This window comes from Bubalus kerabau, chromosome 8, assembly GCF_029407905.1.
Source record: "Bubalus kerabau isolate K-KA32 ecotype Philippines breed swamp buffalo chromosome 8, PCC_UOA_SB_1v2, whole genome shotgun sequence".
Taxonomy (NCBI): domain Eukaryota; kingdom Metazoa; phylum Chordata; class Mammalia; order Artiodactyla; family Bovidae; genus Bubalus; species Bubalus kerabau.
Genome location: NC_073631.1, coordinates 68,520,091 through 68,537,060, shown reverse-complemented (window position 1 = coordinate 68,537,060; position 16,970 = coordinate 68,520,091). Strand labels below are relative to the sequence as shown.

General features: G+C 52.6%; 1 protein-coding gene across 4 annotated transcripts in view; it reads left to right on the top strand.

Annotated features, from left to right (window-relative positions):
• The window catches only part of ADCYAP1R1 (ADCYAP receptor type I), a 45,515-nt gene extending 36,405 nt beyond the window's left edge, over nt 1–9,110 (top strand). For 2 of the 4 annotated variants that reach the window (XM_055589477.1, XM_055589476.1), the window contains 3 exons: nt 5,639–5,768; nt 7,176–7,217; nt 8,730–9,110. In XM_055589477.1, coding sequence (XP_055445452.1) covers nt 5,639–5,768; nt 7,176–7,217; nt 8,730–8,918 — 361 coding nt within the window. In that variant the 3' untranslated portion in view covers nt 8,919–9,110. Of the gene's footprint in view, nt 1–2,189; nt 2,274–5,638; nt 5,769–7,175; nt 7,218–8,729 lie in introns of all 4 variants that reach the window. The other 2 variants (XM_055589475.1, XM_055589473.1) reach the window with 2 other exon arrangements.
• The last annotated feature ends 7,860 nt before the right edge of the window (nt 9,111–16,970 follow it).

Sequence of the window (16,970 nt, the reverse complement as noted above, 5' to 3'; positions counted from 1 at the left end):
AGGAGGGTGTTTGGGAAGAAGGTCCTTTAACTTCATCCCTTCTCCCGGGAGCCCTCCCAGGCATCAGGTGTCACTTTTGATCCACCCTCCCTGCCTCCCCCGTAGAGACACACATCTTTACTGGGGTGTGATTTCCCAGCTTACTTGTTGCTCAATGCCTTTAGTAATATTTAAAGAAATCAGAAGGGCCTATGTTTACTGTATCCAGGGTCCAGAAAGAATAGGGAAAACTTGGAAACTCAAGGAGAAGAGATCTTGGCTCCTCCAAGCTTTAGAGTTTGGGGTGAGAGTTTAAGCCTGGTGTGTATGGAGTGACCTGTGAGGTTTGGGCTCTCAGGCTCCCTGACTCGGATTTTTGTGGCTCACCCAGACCAAGGTTGAGGGGTGAGGCCACTTGTCTTAGGAGAGAGTAGTCAATCTTTCAATCTGGGCAAGGTAGAGAATAAATTTGAAGACTAGAATGGCTTCCATTTCTGAATATCCAATTAAACTCTTTTAATGATTGAGAAAAACATACTTATGTGTCCATGTGTCTCTTTGTAATGAAACAGACCTTTGGTAGTCATTGAAGCACATGAAGAAACTTCTCAGATACATGACTTCCTCCCAACAGTGTTCTGAAACTTTGATTTGCAGGCAGATCACCTAGGGATTTTGTTGACATGCAGATTCTGAGGCAGTAGGTCTGAAACTCTAAATTTCTGCATTTCTAAGAAGTTCTCAGGTGGTACTGATGGTTGGTCTGGGTAGCAGAGCCTCATACCATCCCTCATCTGTAGAAGGATCTAGTAGCACCCACCTCAGAGTCTGGCATGAAGTGAAAGATGTTAATTAAAGGAGAACCACACACCTGACTGAGGCAAGGATGCTGCGTGGACTTCAGCTTGCCCCATCTATGACGTGTGTGATTCAGATGTCTACCTCAGCTAAACGACATGTCAGGGACCTTCAGACTTACTCTTACAGAGCTGGGGTCACACATTCTGAATCCATGAATGCTGAAGGTCTGGGCTCTTTGGGCGAATCCATTCTCATTTGCATCAGACCCCCGCAGGTCTGTGAGTTCACCAGCAGCTACTAGGGGCTCTGCCTCACCATGCCTGACGAGGGTGTGTGAAATGGGCCTCTCCTTTGCAGTCTGACAAGACGACACAGCTCTTCTTCCATCTCTTACATGTTTGTCAGAGATGGGAAAAAAAATGGGTAGTGTTAGCCAAGGGTAAGCAGGACTGAGAGGGGCTAGAAGAGATGGAAGTTGAGCCTCTCTGAGGAAATGTCTCTGAGGAGACAGAGCTCTGTGTCTCCCCCAGGGACAGGTAGAGCTGGACAGGCATCCTGGCTCCACGTGTGGATGGCTCCTTAAGGTGGCTCATTTCTGCAGTCAGTGGAGCAGAGCCCGAAGGGTGTCCCCTCAGCCCTCAGTCCCTGCCCGCTGAACTTTTATGGAGAAGTCTAGCCAGCGCTGTGCAGTAGAACCTCAGCAGTATTGGCAGTGCATCCAATCTGGGAACCGCTACCTACCCGTGAGCTGCTGCGGTGTGACTCATTCCACTGAGAAAGTGGATTTTTCATCTCATTTCAGCTTGCATGGTGGGTGTGTAGCGTCTATCATCTGCATCCGCTCCACCCATCCTACCTCTTCTCCACTTAGGCCCACACCACGGTGCTCAGGGTTCTGTCAGAGGAAGGCGCGGGCAGAGGAGGGAGAGGGTGGGGGGATGACCAGTGGATGTTCCAGTTGGTTTTCACAAGCAAGCCCACAGCTGGCCTGATTCCAGGGGTTTCCAGCTGCCGCTCTTGCCTTGGGATCTTTGGCAAGGCCATGCCCCAAGCCTGGAGCTAACTCTGGAGACAGCTCCTGGTCCCGTGTTGAGACCCAGCCAGGCCCGGCTTCTAAACACACACGTTCTCCTGTGAACCCCACCGCCACCTTTCGGTTTCCCAGTGTGAGTGCTCACGTATGCCTGTGTGTCTGTGTGCACACGTGTATATGTAGGGGTGTGTGTGTTTCTATGTCCAGAGCTGACCGCATCTCGGCCCTCAGCTTCCTCCATGTGACGCCCCCACTCCGTCTCTACACCCCGAGCTGCTCTACCCTCCCCGTGAGCCATGTCACTCTAAGTCCCCACCTCAGTTTATCGTGGCCCAATGCCCCCAGCTGACAGAAATGCTGATCTTGTCACACCCAGCAGCTGCGTGCAGAAATGCTACTGCAAGCCACAGCGGGCTCAGCAGCACTCTTGCAAGATGTCAGAACTGTCCACCATTACTCTGTAAGTGTGCGTGGCGTGGCTGTGGCCGGGTGTGCTGGATGGGAGGGGGACGCATGCTGCTGCTGCCTCCACCTGGAGCTCCCGTCTGCCCAGGCTGGAGGAGAGCGGGGAGTGAGCCTGTGCCTCCAGCCCTGAGCCCTTGCCCGGCTGTTGCATGTTGACATCTGTGCGTCTTGTGAGTTCTCTGCAACCCTGTGGCCTGGGGTATGAGGGGAGGTGGCGGGGATGGGGCTATGGACGTCGTGGGAGCAGCCGGGGTGCAGCTGGTTCTGAGGAGGAAGCAGCTTGGAAGCCTCTGCAGATGCTGGTTCGACGTGTGGTCTTCCTCCAACCCCCCACTTCTCTGGGTTTCAGCCTTTGCAGCTGTTAGATGATTTCTAAGAGCCTTGAGCTTGAATTCACTTAGACTGTCCCCCTGCAAGGGGTGGGAGCCTCACCCAGGTGCCTTGCTCACACTTCACCTGCAGAGTGACCTACTCCCCACACAAGCCTTGAGATGGGTACTTGTATTATCCTCTATTTACAGGTGAAGAAACTGAAGCACAGAGAGGTAAAATGACTCACTCAAGGCCAGAGGTTGGCAGGGCGAGGAATTGAACCCAGGGAGTCCTAAGCACTAGACACTGAGGCATCTCTAGCTGGAGCTTCAGCCCCTATTTGGAAAGCCCTTTAAGTAGGGGATCCCACCTTCATTTGGTCATCTCTGGCTGTAGGAAGCTCTCCCTTGTGTTTCTTTAGGCCCTTTCTGCCCATCAGTGCCTCCTTGGGGCAGAAGGACAAAGGCTAAAGGCTTGTGTCATTGTCTTTCTGGCGTAATCAGATCATAGGGTGATTCTGTGACTCCCCATGGAGGGGTTCTAAGGTTCAAACCTTATGTCCCCATTCCAAGGCCTCTGGTCCCCGCTCTGAGGGACAGAGGTCCTCGAACTCTGAGACCCAGTGCCTTACTCATCCACCTCCACTGCTGCATCTATCAGAAGGAGTCATTGGGATGCCTGGGTCCCTGGCAGAAGTCCCTCATTCTTTCTGGGCCATCGCAGGGCTGCGGGGGAGGGAGGGCAGGGCCCTTGGGTTGCACTCTGGGATGCTAGGGGGTGGGAAGTGCTCAAAGGCTTGTGTTTCTCACATACTGAACCCGTCCCATCCTCTGCCACCACAAATGCTGGAGAGGGTTGGCCTTTTGATTTCTAGGGCTTTCCTGGTGGCTCAGATGGTAAAGGATTTGCCTGCAGTACAGGAGACCAGGTTCAGTTCCTGCATCGGCAAGTTCCCCTGGAGAACAGAATGGCAACCCACTCCAGTATTTTTGCCTGGAGAATCCCATGGACAGAGGAGCCTGGCGGGCTACAGTCCATGGTGTCATATGAGTCAGATATGACTGAGCGACTAACACTTTCACTTGTCAAACTGCATAGACAGATCCCTGGAAACAGACCCATTTGGGGAGAGGAGAAAGGGACCACAGGAGGCCGGGCTGCCTTCTCTCCTCAACTGCTTAAGCTGCTCTTTAAAGTAACCTCTTTAGTCAGGGTCACAGAGGGGCCCTCAAGATGTCCATGTTCCTGTGTTTCCAGACAACTTTGCTTTTCATTCTTCAGCCAACATTCCCTGCTGTCTTCTAGGGTGAGGCTCTGGGTGCCCGGAGATGAGCGGGACCCGGGCTCCCAGGTCATGCCCAGTGTCCAGGGCTCTGAGGTGTATCATCCCAGGCCTGTGTGGTTATACCTTAATGGACACACACTTCTTGAGCACGGGCCCCATGCCTGGTAGGTGCTGGCCAGGGTAGATGACAGATAAGTGAGGCACCACACCTGCCATCAAGGAGCCACTTCTGAGAGAGGACAGACAGAGGAGAGGTGAGAGGCTAGGACACTCCGAGACCACAGCCAGGCTCTGAGTGGGATCCTGTTGGTCCCCACTCTGGTCCAGGCACCCCCAGGTCCTGCAGAACTGGCCACCTGTGAGCATGTGGAAGATTGGTGGGTGCTGGGCAGTCGAGGGGCCTTTTTCCAGGACTGAGCCGTGATCCACCTGGAGGTCTCCCTGGGTTATTCCTTCCCCTTTCTTAGTGTACCTCCCCTCTGCTTCTCTTTCTTCCCCTTCCCCATCCTTTCCCTCTTGAGTAGGCGTCACTCAGACTCTATGGACTCTGCTTCTTCTGAAAATCTGGAGCCCTTACACTCAGTGGAATAGTCTCTCCCAGAAAGGCTTGGGTCAGGAAGAGGGAGGGGCATCTAGTGTAACTGCCCCAGATTGAAGGGCTGCCCCCATCTTCTGCTGCCCACCTCATGGACTAGCTCTGCCAGGAGAGGGTGAGGCTGAAACTCAGAGGGCCCCAGGGGGCACATTGCACCTGCAGGGTGGGGCCAGTTCTTCCAGGAGGTCCAAAGAGAAACAGTCTGCTGGGGTGGGCGGAGATGGGGTCCCACTCTTGAAGACCCTCTGGGTGCCCCCCTGCCCTGGGAAGGACCCACAGGAGCACATGTCACTATGCCTCCTCTTGACATTTTCCCGTGGTTTCTGCGCTCCACCCTCTCAGACCATGGTCCCACCCCACTGGGCCTAGGAGCCAGCTGCAGTCAGAGGAACCCCAGGAGAGCTTGCCGCAGGCGGGTAGTGAGGTCCCTAGGGCCATTTCTCTCTTCTGGGTTCCACTCCCAGCCCTGCAGACAGCCTTCTTCACAACCTCTGACTCAGTTTCCCAGGTGGCAGGTTCCTCCTGCTGGATGGTGGTTGTTTACGTTCAGGGTCAGTAAATCCTTCCTAGCATCCCTCCCATGAGTCTCCTGTGCTCTACCCCCTGGGCCCACACCCTCCCAGTGGTCAGCACCTCCCCATCACTCTCCATGAGCATCCCTGGCCAGCCCAGACTCAGAGAAGTTGACTGTCTCTGTGGTCCCGTAGGGCTGCTCTTTCCAGGCGCAGAGAGCTTCCTTTCAGAGCTGAAAAACGTTTGTTTTGCTTGAAGATGCATCACGTTGTCCGTCCAAATCCCACTACAGGATTTTGCCCTGACTTCATTTTTCCAGAGGGCTTCATACCTTCCCAGAGAGGTGTCTGTCAATCACATACTCACCTGTGCACGTTCAGTGGTTCCACGGGACACCAGTGTGGCCTAGAGGGATGGGCACCTCACAGACTGAGAGAAGTCTCCCCAGAACTTCCTGGGGAGTTCTGGAAGCTGGGGCTCTGTTGACCATCTCCCCTAGGACCCATGCCCTGGGAGAGAATCCTGAGGGTGTCCATGGGCAGGGGCTCCAGTGCTGGGGGAGAGGAGCGGCTGGGACTGTGGTTCTCTGCCCTGCACAGCTCCGGCCTCAGGCCCTGGCGGCCCCCGGAGTAGACGGCTTGCTCTCTCCTGACAGACGGCTCGCCAGGTCCACCTTGCTGCTCATCCCACTCTTTGGAATCCACTACACCGTCTTTGCTTTCTCCCCGGAGAACGTCAGCAAGAGGGAGAGACTCGTGTTTGAGCTGGGTCTGGGCTCCTTCCAGGTAGGTGTGGTGTGTGTGTGTGTGTGTGTGTGTGTGTGTGGAGGGAAGAGCTTGTGGGGAGCCAGGTCCCTGGCCTCTACCTTGTTGGTGGTCCTAAGTCGTTAACCTAAACTCAGCTCTGAGTTTCCCCTTCTGGAATAACAGTACTAGATTAGAAGACACCTGCGAGAGCCCTTCATACTCTCTGTCCTCTAGGCTTCCATGAGAAGACATGCCGGTGCTTTCGTGTTGCTGGTGCATCTGGGAGTCCTGAGCCAGGCCTCCCTTGGGGCATCAGAGACAGCAGACAGCAGCTCCCTGTCCCTCAGCATTAGCCCTGGGGATGGGTGGAGTGTCCTCAAGAGACCTCTCTGTCCACATCTGACTTCCCCCTCTGAGTGTTGGAGCTCTGAGTTGCCCAGGTCGAGATCCCCAGCACAGGATCTGATCCCAGGGAGCTGAATGAGCTGAACAGGGGGATGAACAGTTACATAAATAAGTGATCCAGGGAATGAGAAAACGGGAGGACTAGTAAGTCTGTTCTTGAAGGAATCAGCAGACAGGGCTGTAAATGAGTGAGTGAAGCCGAGTGAGTCAGTGCAAGGATGCACAGTGAGTGCATGAACAGATGGGTGCATGAGTGGGTTGGGGAAGGCAAGGTTGGCTCCTTTGAATGTCCCTAGGATACAGTGCCTCTTCCAAGCCCAACTCGTTAGAGGAGTATTTGACCTTGATGGTTGAAAAGTTATTCTGTTTATCTGACTTGATTCTCTCCCTCCTCCCATTTTAACTCAGTTGTTTTACCTGATAAGGTTCTTAGCCTGGCAAGGCTGAGGGGTTTATTGGCAAAGCCCCAGACTGGGAGTCAGAGCCTGGGTTCCTATCTCTCAGCACAGGAATTCTAAATGCCCAGACTATAAATCAAGAATGTATGTAGAAGAGCCAAACACCTACTAGGTAGCAGGAACCACGTGGTGTTCCGTGCGTTCCATGTATGAAGCTGTCTGGCCAATGGTGTGGGGAGGTGGTGGTGGATAAAGACAGGGCTGTTCTGTCCTGAAGGAGTGCTGCCCTCAGGGGGCCTGCAGCCTGGCTTGGGAACCTGGAGAACACTTTGGGGTATGTGGGGAAGGCCTCTTTAGAAAGGCCCTTGGGAATGGGAAGGATTTGACCAAGGGAATGTGAGATCCAAAGCCAGGGTTGTGGGTGGGAGGGAATGCCGCCACCAGCCACTTGGCTTCAGCGGTGTGGCCATCTCAGTGGAGCAGAACTTTGACTGCTTTACTCCAGGCTCCTGGGCAGGTGCTTGCATCTCGGTCACTTATTTCTCTGCTTCCTGGTGTCACTCCCGGATCCTGCTGCCTTCCACACCCCGCGTGGGAGGTTGCTTGCTAGCATTCTCAGGTTCTGTTTGTTATCTCTCCTTAGGGCTTTGTGGTGGCTGTTCTCTACTGCTTTCTGAATGGAGAGGTAAGTAAGATCCTGGGTTTCTTAGCGGTGGAGGTGCAGCTTGCTGGGGAGCAGACAGGGGTATGACCAGCTGGCCACACAGGGTTGATCCTCTAGACCAGGGCTCTGCAGATTCCCAGTGCCTACAGGAGGAGGATGACAGCCTCCCTCCAGCCCTGCCACCTTTCCTGATGCCAGACTCCCTCCCGCTTTGCTGAGGCCCAGTCTCAGGAGCAGAGATCCGCCCATAAAGGCATCAACTTCTGAGTGCAAACCCGCCTGGGAGGGCTCACCGTAAGACAAACCTTAGGAAATGGTACCTACAGTACCAGCCACAGGAAATGGTACCTACAGTTCATGAGGCTGCTCTTGGGCAGGGATGCTGAGAAGGGAGCCATCCAATGCTTGACACTGCCCCAGCATGCCAGCATGCTTGCTCAGACCTGTCCCCTGTAGAGTGGACTTGATTGATCCTGGGGAGAGGCCTGGAATCTTCTAGTAATTCTCCCTTGCCAGTCCTCCTGCTTTAGCCTGTTAGGATGATGTTTTGAGCAGAACCCAGAACAGAGATGCTGAGATGGGAGAGGGCGCTGAGTGGGTGGGTGGCTTTGGAGAGTGGGCAGAAGTCATTGCACCAAGCGCTTGTGTCTTGGCTGCATGACTGTGGCAGGCTTCCCCTGATTTTGTATCTGAGAAATAAGAAGACTTTCTCAGACAACGTACAGAGGGGTTGCTACTGCCAAGTCACTTCAGTTGTGTCTGATTCTGTGCGACCCCATAGACGGCAGCCCACCAGGTTCCCCCAACCCTGGGATTCTCCAGGCAAGAACACTGGAGTGGATTGCCATTTCCTTCTCCAATGCATGAAAGTGAAAAGTGAAAGTGAAGTCGCTCAGTCGTGTCTGACTCCTAGCGACCCCATGGACTGCAGCCTACCAGGCTCCTCCATCCATGGGATTTTCCAGGCAAGAGTAGTGGAGTGGGGTGCCATCACCTTCTCTGAGAGAGGGGTTAGATAAGGATAAACAGAGGCAGACAGAGCCCTGCAGATGGCGGCTGTGAGAAACAAGAAGTAGAAACAAGAAGTAGTCCAAGCAGCTTGTCAGGGCCAATGGTGGAAGTGGGAGCTGGAACTGGAGGCTGTGGGTACTGGTGCCACACAAAGGTGCTCGGTGGAGGAGGTTGGCATGTGGCCTCTGAAACTGGACGTGCCCCGCATGCACCATACTAAGAGCAATGTGTTGGGAGTTCACCCAGAAGGTTGCTTTATTTAGTGATCCTCAGCCTTAACAGCATATTGGAATCCCCTAGAAAGCCTTAAAACATGTGGGAGCCCTACCCCAGAGATCTGGGTGTCATGGTTCAGGGGAATGGTCTGGGCATCTGGGTTGTTAAAGTTCTCCAGGAGATCCTCATCCACAGCTGCTGTTAATGGGCATGCCCCCATGGGAGGGGCCCCAGGGTACCCAGATGGGCGGGTGAGGTGTGAGAGGGTGTCCACCTGGAAGTGACCGCCGGAGTTGCCACCCGCAGGTGCAGGCAGAGATCAAGAGGAAGTGGCGGAGCTGGAAGGTGAACCGCTACTTCACCATGGACTTCAAGCACCGGCACCCATCCCTGGCCAGCAGCGGGGTGAACGGGGGCACCCAGCTCTCCATCCTGAGCAAGAGCAGCTCCCAGATCCGCATGTCTGGGCTTCCGGCCGACAACCTGGCCACCTGAGCCCACCCTGCTCCCTCCTCTCCTCTGTACACAGGCTGGGGCTGCGGTGGGGCGCCGGCCCACGCATGTTGTGCCTCTTCTCTCCCTTCGGGTAGGCCCTGGGCTGGGCGCCTGGCCCCCCGAGGTGGGAGAAGGATGCGGGGCACAGGCGGCTGTTTAGCCTCCCTGTTTTGGCGCTGGCCCCACCCACCGTGGGCCCCTGGGCCCTGACCCCAGACATGTAAATACTCCTTAATTTTGGGAAAGTCATCCCATCCCTCCCCCTCTCCCCAAGGTCCCTGCTTATCTCAAGCAGGTCCGCAGATCCACCCCACCCCATCCCCACCAGCCTCAGTAACCACCTGACCCTGCGTGGGAGGCCTCCCATGGGCTGAGGCTGCTGACTTGGCTTTGGGGGCCTTGGGCTGGGGCCTGCCTGACAGCTCCCCCCTGCAATGTCTGACTCTCAGTGTGGACTCTTTGAGTCTACTCGCCACCCCGTGGCCCTTTGCAGGCCTGGTCCAGTCACCGAGGTTACTGGAAGTCCAGCTTGGATGGCCAGACAGCTTTTTGGCACAGGCAGACCCATGCTCACCCAACATTTTGGTGTCCAGGTGCCCAGGTGCCCAGCTCCTGGGCATCAGACATTGGGAAAGCTCCAGGGATCTACCATTCAGAGACTTCAGTTTGGATGTAGGGCTAAGGCCAGAGAAAAGTTCTGGTGCTTTTCATTTGGCCCAAGAGAAAACTGCCAAGATCCAGAAAAGTGGATCTGAGTGGAATTTAGATGCAAAGAGCTTGGAGGGATCCATGAAAGAAGACATTCCCCACCTTCATTATTTTATCCCTGACTCAAGGTAGGCAAGGGCTCTTCTGGAAGTTTCCCTCTTCCCCCTCCTGTCCCCAGGCATCACTTGCAGAAATTTGAGAGATAGATGCCTCAGAGAAACTGCTCCCCAACAATACCTACCACACAGAGCCCCTAAGCCCTCCTCTTTCCCATTTCCCTTGAAGTCAAAGCCATTACTAGGATGAACCAGCCGCCTTCCTGTGAATCCTGAAGCACCTTACACCTCCATGTGCCCAAGTCCAGGGACCGGGGCTCCCCTTCATGCCCCCTCACCCTCATGGACCATGAGGAGCCCTAGTTAGCCTCCAGCTTGGGTTTAGCTACTGAAATCTGAGACCTCTGCAGAGACTTCCCTCTGGATGTTGAGTCAGCATGGACGCCAATGTGTCCTAGGGCTTGGCGGGGGGAGGTGGGAAACCCCACCCATCATGCCTGTTAGCAGAAGCTGCTGATGGGAAGAGTGACTGCACCCCGACTCCTGTCCTGACTGTGTAGCTGCAAGTTACCGGACCACGGCCTGGGAATTTAAAACGGGGCAGAGCCAGGTTCAGGGAAGGTGGAGGAAAGTGCTAGAGTGCCATGGCCTCTATGTGGGACCCGCTTCATTTGTATCAGTTTGTGGTGTTGCTGTCCCAAGTGTTTTGTGGGCTTGTTTTGTGGTTGCGTTCTGGAATGCTTGGAGAGTTCGGGGGGATGGGGAATGTTGCTTTGCTTGGCTTTATGAAGAGGAAGGGGCCCAAAGGGCTTAGGGACCTGTTCCTCAAGGCCTGTGAAGTGACTGGGGAAGGACTTAGTGCTTGCTTTAGAGATGAGCCCCATGTAAAGAGGGAGAACCAGCCTGCTTGCCCTGCCTGGGCATACTTGGCAACTCAGGCTGGCCATGGGGTATGTGGTGGCTCTTCCATCCTGCGTCTGCCTCATGACGCCCTTCCCTCTGTCTGGGTGCCTCGTGTATTACCTGAGGGGCTCTCCTCTGGCCACCTTGCATTTGGGGCCCTGTTGGGAGACCTGTTCCTGGTAGGTTGGAAGGATTCACAGGCTTCAATTCAGAGACACAGCATCTGTCCCAGTGGGGCTCAGACTGCTGACATGGTGGACATAGTGCTCCCTGTTTTGGGCCTCAGTGTCTGCATTTGTGAGATGAGATGGCTCCCAGGGCTTCTCCAGGCTCTGTGCTCCAGTAATTCTCCAGTTCAAAGCCAAGGCGGTAGAAGGGCACTCATCATTGTTGTGTGTATCGCCTATGGTTCTGGAGTGTCCGTGTTTGTGTACATGTGGAGGGAGGGGGGAGTTCTGTATATTTTCCCTTTCTTAGAAAAGGGACACCTGTCCCTTCCATTTGGACCCCGCAGTGGAAGCTGGCGGGCCGGAGGGAAGGCTCAGGCCAGGGACAGTAGGCCAGGTGCCTGCAGCACCATGTGCAGACCCCTCCGTGTCCCGGCCGGGTCAGGGTGCCACGACTGGGTGGGCAACGGCTACCCCCAGATCCTAGGAGCAGTCCCTTGAGTATGGACCCTATTTCTTCATCCTTACACCCACCAGCAGGTCTGTTTCACCATGGAAGAGGAGGCTTTGATTTTATACATCTATCATCACAAAACAGCAAAATCAAAATCCATCCCGAATCCCCATGCCATGCTGCCACCTGAGCCCGGAGCCCACATCCTCGTAGAGGCTCCAGGTTTCTGTTGGTTGGTTTTTCTCTCTGAACAAATGATTGCCAGCCCTGTGAGCAGACGCAGTTGATGTATTTTGAATGCTCCAGGAGGGTAGGCAGCTGTCCTTCAGGGTCACGGCAGTGGGGGGATAGTGTAAGTCTGGGTATAACCCTTCCCTCTCTGACCTGTTTTTTTTTTTCGAATTTGTATAATGGGCCAAAAGACTAGACAGTTTGTGTAGCCCACTGGATCTCTGAAATTCTTGTCAAAACACCAGCTATCTACTGGGAAAGGCTCCAGGCAAAGACTGCGGTGTTTGCTGAAGGATGAGGGGCTAAAGGGACTTGGGAAGGGCCAGGCTGGAGAGGAGCAGAGTTATCCAACTCCATGTCTCTAGAAGGGGGCTGTTTTTGTTCTATGCAATCCTGAAGAACAGAACTCGTCCAGGGGAGGCTGAGTTTTCCTTGGGATAAAGAAATCTCTCATCCTCAGTCATGACTGTCCCATCAAGGAACAGGCAGTGTTAGGAGAGACTCCAGCTCTGGGGGAGATGGGTCGCCAAGTAAAGGATGCTGAGCCTGTGAGGGGCTGGAGTGTGGGTATAGGGGTTCAGGGCCTCTCTGGTGTTTCCCAGCATGACAGACTTCATGACTCCCCACCATGCCTGAGGCCAAGCCACCTTCTCTGTCTCCATGGGCAGCTCTGTGACCCTACTCGACACACCCAGTGGGCCGCAGTCATTCCATCTCTAACCCCCACCCCTCCCTGAACCGACTTCCCTGGGGGACAGGACCAGAGAGCTGGAGACAGGATCAAGGCTTGAAATACTCCCAAGTCCATCATCACCCACCAATAGAGTGCTGACTCACCGCCTTCACCTGACACTCTCCCTCCCAGGAGGAAAGCTTGAAGAGGCTTTCTTTGTAATTCTCTGACTACTCTTGACCCACTCAAGGCCACCCTAGAGTCAAAGCAGGGAGTGCTCCATCATAAATTCCTGCTTGGGGCCCAGTGACCATGGATGCCTGCTGGAAGTGCTCTGAGCCGGGAACAGGGGACCTGGGCATCTCCTGGCTCTGCCATTGATCTGCTGTTTGGCCTGGACTCCTTCCTCATGTATCTCTGGGGAGACTCACAGAGCACTAGAGCTGGGAGGAAACTTGGCGATCTGCAGGTCAAGCCTCCCCCTGGGGCTGCTGAGAAAACACTGACAGGTGGGCTTAACATGGTGCCTGTGCCATGTTGGGATCCAGGATGCTTTACAAACCTGAGTGGGGAAATGGGCCTGCCGATGTGTGTGCCTGCCCTGCACATGAGCCAGAGCAAGACACCCAATAAAGCTTCCGACCAGAAAACATTCAGCCTTGCGCAGGAGAGGGGCTCTGGTTACGGAGGTTGTCAGGACTCCAGACTGCAGGAGGAGCGTGGAGTCGGTGTCATGACGGGAGACCTGTGTTCCAGCCTGGCTTCACCACCTGCTCTGTGCTCCAGCGCTGATCCTTTCTGGGCCTCTGCTTCTTGATCTGAGAAATGGGAGGACCTGATTTTCAATCTGACCCACAGGTCAAGAGTGAGATTCAAATGAGATGCCATGGTGTGTAAAAGGAAAACTGCACAGATGTGAGCTGTTTCTGGGGTGAAGACCTCTGAAAGGGGGACCCCATGCTGTTTGTCAACTGCTTTGAGCCCTCCTGGATTAACCTTTGCCTCATTTGTAAAACCACCAGCACTTGGGGGGGGGTAGGGGAAGGCCAGTGGGCTCTGATGGACACAGAATTCCAAGTTTATTCCCATTAGCTGGTTGGTTGTTCTGGAGATAGAATGAGGAGACTCCCATATGGGTGATGTCAGTGTTTCCATGCCACCCCCATGAGAATCCTTCAAGGATCTGGGACGTCCATCAAGTAGGCTGTGTGCCTGCCTTTCTCCTTCCCCTGAACTCGATGTCCTGGGATGTGTCTATGCTTGGCCTTGTGCGTCTTGTCTTACGTCTGTCTTCTGTAGCTTTGCCCCGGTGAGGGCTGGAATGGGGACGCCACTGGCACCCCAGACTTCAGGCTCGCTGTGGGAGTTGCACCCGCCTGGGTCTCATCTCCCACAATAAAGATAAGCCCCACAGACCTCACTGCTACCCCTGTGCTCACAACCTTGTCGGGGATTTTAAGGATGTCAAACTGCTGTAGATGACTCAATAAACATCTTATCATTTTTCCTGTTGGCTGTAATTGGCAGATGTGAAGGTCCGAAAGGAGGGGAGATGGAAGGGGAGGAAGTCTGATCCCCCAGAGGAATCTAGTCTTCAAGGTCCTGTGGCCTTTTCCAGTGAGCTTAGAGTGGACTTGGAAAGTAAAGTCCTGGCCTCAAAAGGACCTGCAAGGATCATGCAACCTGAGCAGAATTGAGGTCACTTGGATGTTTTGGGGGCTCCTGGAAATGGAAGCAGCTCACCTCACAGTCCTTCTTGCCTCATGGCCTTTATATGTATTTTTTTTTTATGAAAGTGGCCCCCGAATATCCCCAAAGATTGCCTGCCCTGAGCGCTTCATTAGCGCTATAGGTAACCAGAGGTTGCCAGAGTCCCAACCCTTAATGTTTCTGGGCACTTCAAATCATCAGCCCCACCAGAACAGATAAGCAATCCACGGAACCCCCATTTCCGCGAGCTTCTATTGATTTTCACGACTTTCAATGCCCGTAGTCATATTACACTTTTTAGTTTCTAACAACAGGAGATCATTTTGGCTGATATATCAGAAAAAATAGTTGAGGATAAAAAATACTGGGCAGCTCGTAGAATTCTTTTGAGGCTGGAGAAACCAGAAAAGGTGTCTCAAGCCTTACTGTCTTCTGGAACATGACAGAGCTGTTGCCTGCTGCTCTCAACCCAGGCGTGGCTCTTCCGTGCTAGGGAGCCAGCCGCACAGTGACCGTTTCTGATCGCAAGTAGCGCTGCTGTCGCCGTCAATTCCCCAGGCAGCCCCCTTGCCTCCAGCTGCTCACGTTTGAATCAAAGTCTCACATGAGTCCATCAGACTGGCTGCGTTCTCTCCACAGTGAGGCTGCAAATTTGACTTTTCTGGGTTCTACCTTGGGGAGGTCAGCCTCATGTATCTGGAGAATTTCTAGATTTAAAAATAGTGTTTAAAAGTCCTGAAATAATAAATGCCTACCACCCACAGGCCCGAGATCTATGGCAATTGCAGAGCCAGCTTCCTCCAGTGTTCAGGTGGGCCACTCTGAGGAAGTCAAGTCAATGGAAGGATGAATCCCAACCCACCTGCATGTGGTCTCTACAACCAGACAGACGACTTGCCGAAAGCTCCCAGGTCTCCCAGCTGGGGTACGCCCCAGCTGGGGTGCAGGCTGGTTCTGCTGTTTGGGGTCACCCCTGCTGTTTCTTCTCCAGGTCCACACAGATGGTTCTCCTAGAGCTTAGAAAATATTCTTACCGATGTGACCATGATACTTTGAGACTCGACATGTTTCATCCTCACAGAGAGGTCACACTCAAGAAGTAAAGATAAAGTCTTGGATTCCATCTTAGACTTGAATTTCTTGGCAATTGTGAAGATCACCCAAAGACTTAGTACAGATGAACACTGATTAAATCCTATTTCCTCTATCCATTCCCCCCAATTGATCAACTATTCCAGCTCTCTTTTTTCCCAAACCCATGCACCTTCAACCCTAGTTATTCCTGATGATGCTCTCTGCTCCTGGTAGTATGAGCAATTCCTTTTGGGAATTCAGTGATTCTCAAGTTTTAGCATGCATCAGAATCATCCAGGAGGTTAATAAAATACAGATTGCTGGGCCCACCTCCAGAATTTCTGATCCAAGTCTGAGGTAGGGCATGATAATTTGCAATTGTAAGAAGTTCCTAGACGTTCTACCTGTTAAGGTATAACATCTAAAAAAAATGTATAACATCTTAGCCCCTTTTAGGAAACCTTGAAGCTTGACAGTGATTAACTTCCCCCTATGGGGAGGACAAGCAGGAACATCCACAACATGAACTTTAATTGACTTTTTCTTTCCAGGCCACTGTTTTAGGGACGAAAAGCAGAAAGCTCCAAGGGAAAATCAACCCATGGATGTCCATTTATTTTCTTTTTTCCCATTTATTTTCAATTAAGTATAAAACCATCTCTGTCTCAACTAGGATCGATGCCATAGATGAAAAACTCCAATGAAAAATGACTTTGAGAAGATAGAATTTAATTTTTCTCACATCAAAGAAGTCCAGAAGAGGCATTCCAGAATTGTATGGTGGCCGTGTGGTCTCTCCAAGGACTCAAGCTTCTCCCTTTCTGCTCCTCTAATCTTAGCATATGACTTCCAGGCTCAAGGTCACCTCATGGTCCAAGAATGTCTCCTGGAGATCTGGATGTCTCCAGACTCAGGGGAGAGTGGAAGAAGGCAAAAGGTCCTTCCTTCTTGTTTTTAAAATTTTTTTTTTGGAAGAAGCCTCACATCTGCTTACATCTCGTTGGCTCACAGTTAACCACACAGCCACATTTCAACACGGGTGATGGTATGCCCCCCTAGGAAAACAGGGAGAGAGAATGGATACTGGCTGGTGAACAGTGGTTTGTGCCATAGTCTCAAAACCCCAGGTCTTTCAGAATTTAGGTGGTGGTCACTGAGCTCACCCACACTTGGGAGAAACTGGAGGCTAACTGATGACATTGATATCTCACTGAGAGCAAACTGGAGGATGCAGGCTCCAACCTGGACCAAAGAATACCTCGAGAGGGTCCCCAGTCAGCACTGAGGGAGCCGCTTGCACCCACTCACCGGAACCTACTCTGGTGTTAAGTGTGAGGTGTGAGGGTATGTTTGGGTCACTTCTGGTTTCCTCTATCCTTCTTTCTCTCACACGGCTGCATTTCCTAGTGGATTCTGCGCCCTTGTGGCTTCTGCGTTATTTCATCTCTTTTTAATTTGGAGGATCATCAGAGTGGTGATGTAGTTCAGGTTTTTTTAATTTTTTTTTTACTTTTTTCGGTCTTTTAATTTTTGTCAGTTGTCCCCAAGTGAACCCAATTTAGGAGCTTCTGAACTTCTCAACTATCTTAGACTGCCCTCTGGTGGATGCCTGTCATAGCCATTCTTCTGATCAGCGTCCCCTTCCCCCCACCCCCAGTCCTAGATAAAAGCTTAAGAATTTGATGTGTGAAACTCAGTCACTAAGAGTTCTTCTAACTTTTAGGATGTGGTCTTGTAAATGCTCATATGAAGATAGTTTTTCTTGGCCTCTTGAAATTGTTCCCTAAACTTCTCTAAAGCATAGGCTTTGGGTGTCAATATTTTTAGAAGGAGGATGGTGGCAATAAAGCTTGTACCTTTCATTTATTCAACAAAAACCTGTTGAGCATCTAACTTTCCATTCACCAATTGCTCCGTGACAGTCTACCATGTGCCAGGAGCTGTTCTGTTACTGGTGAGCATCACCGGTGAGACAAGGGCCCTGTTCTCAGGAGCTTACATTCTAAGTAGAGAAGAAAAGAAAACAGTTTCAGATAGAGGAAAATGTTATGAAGAAAATAAAGCAGCTAGGACCCG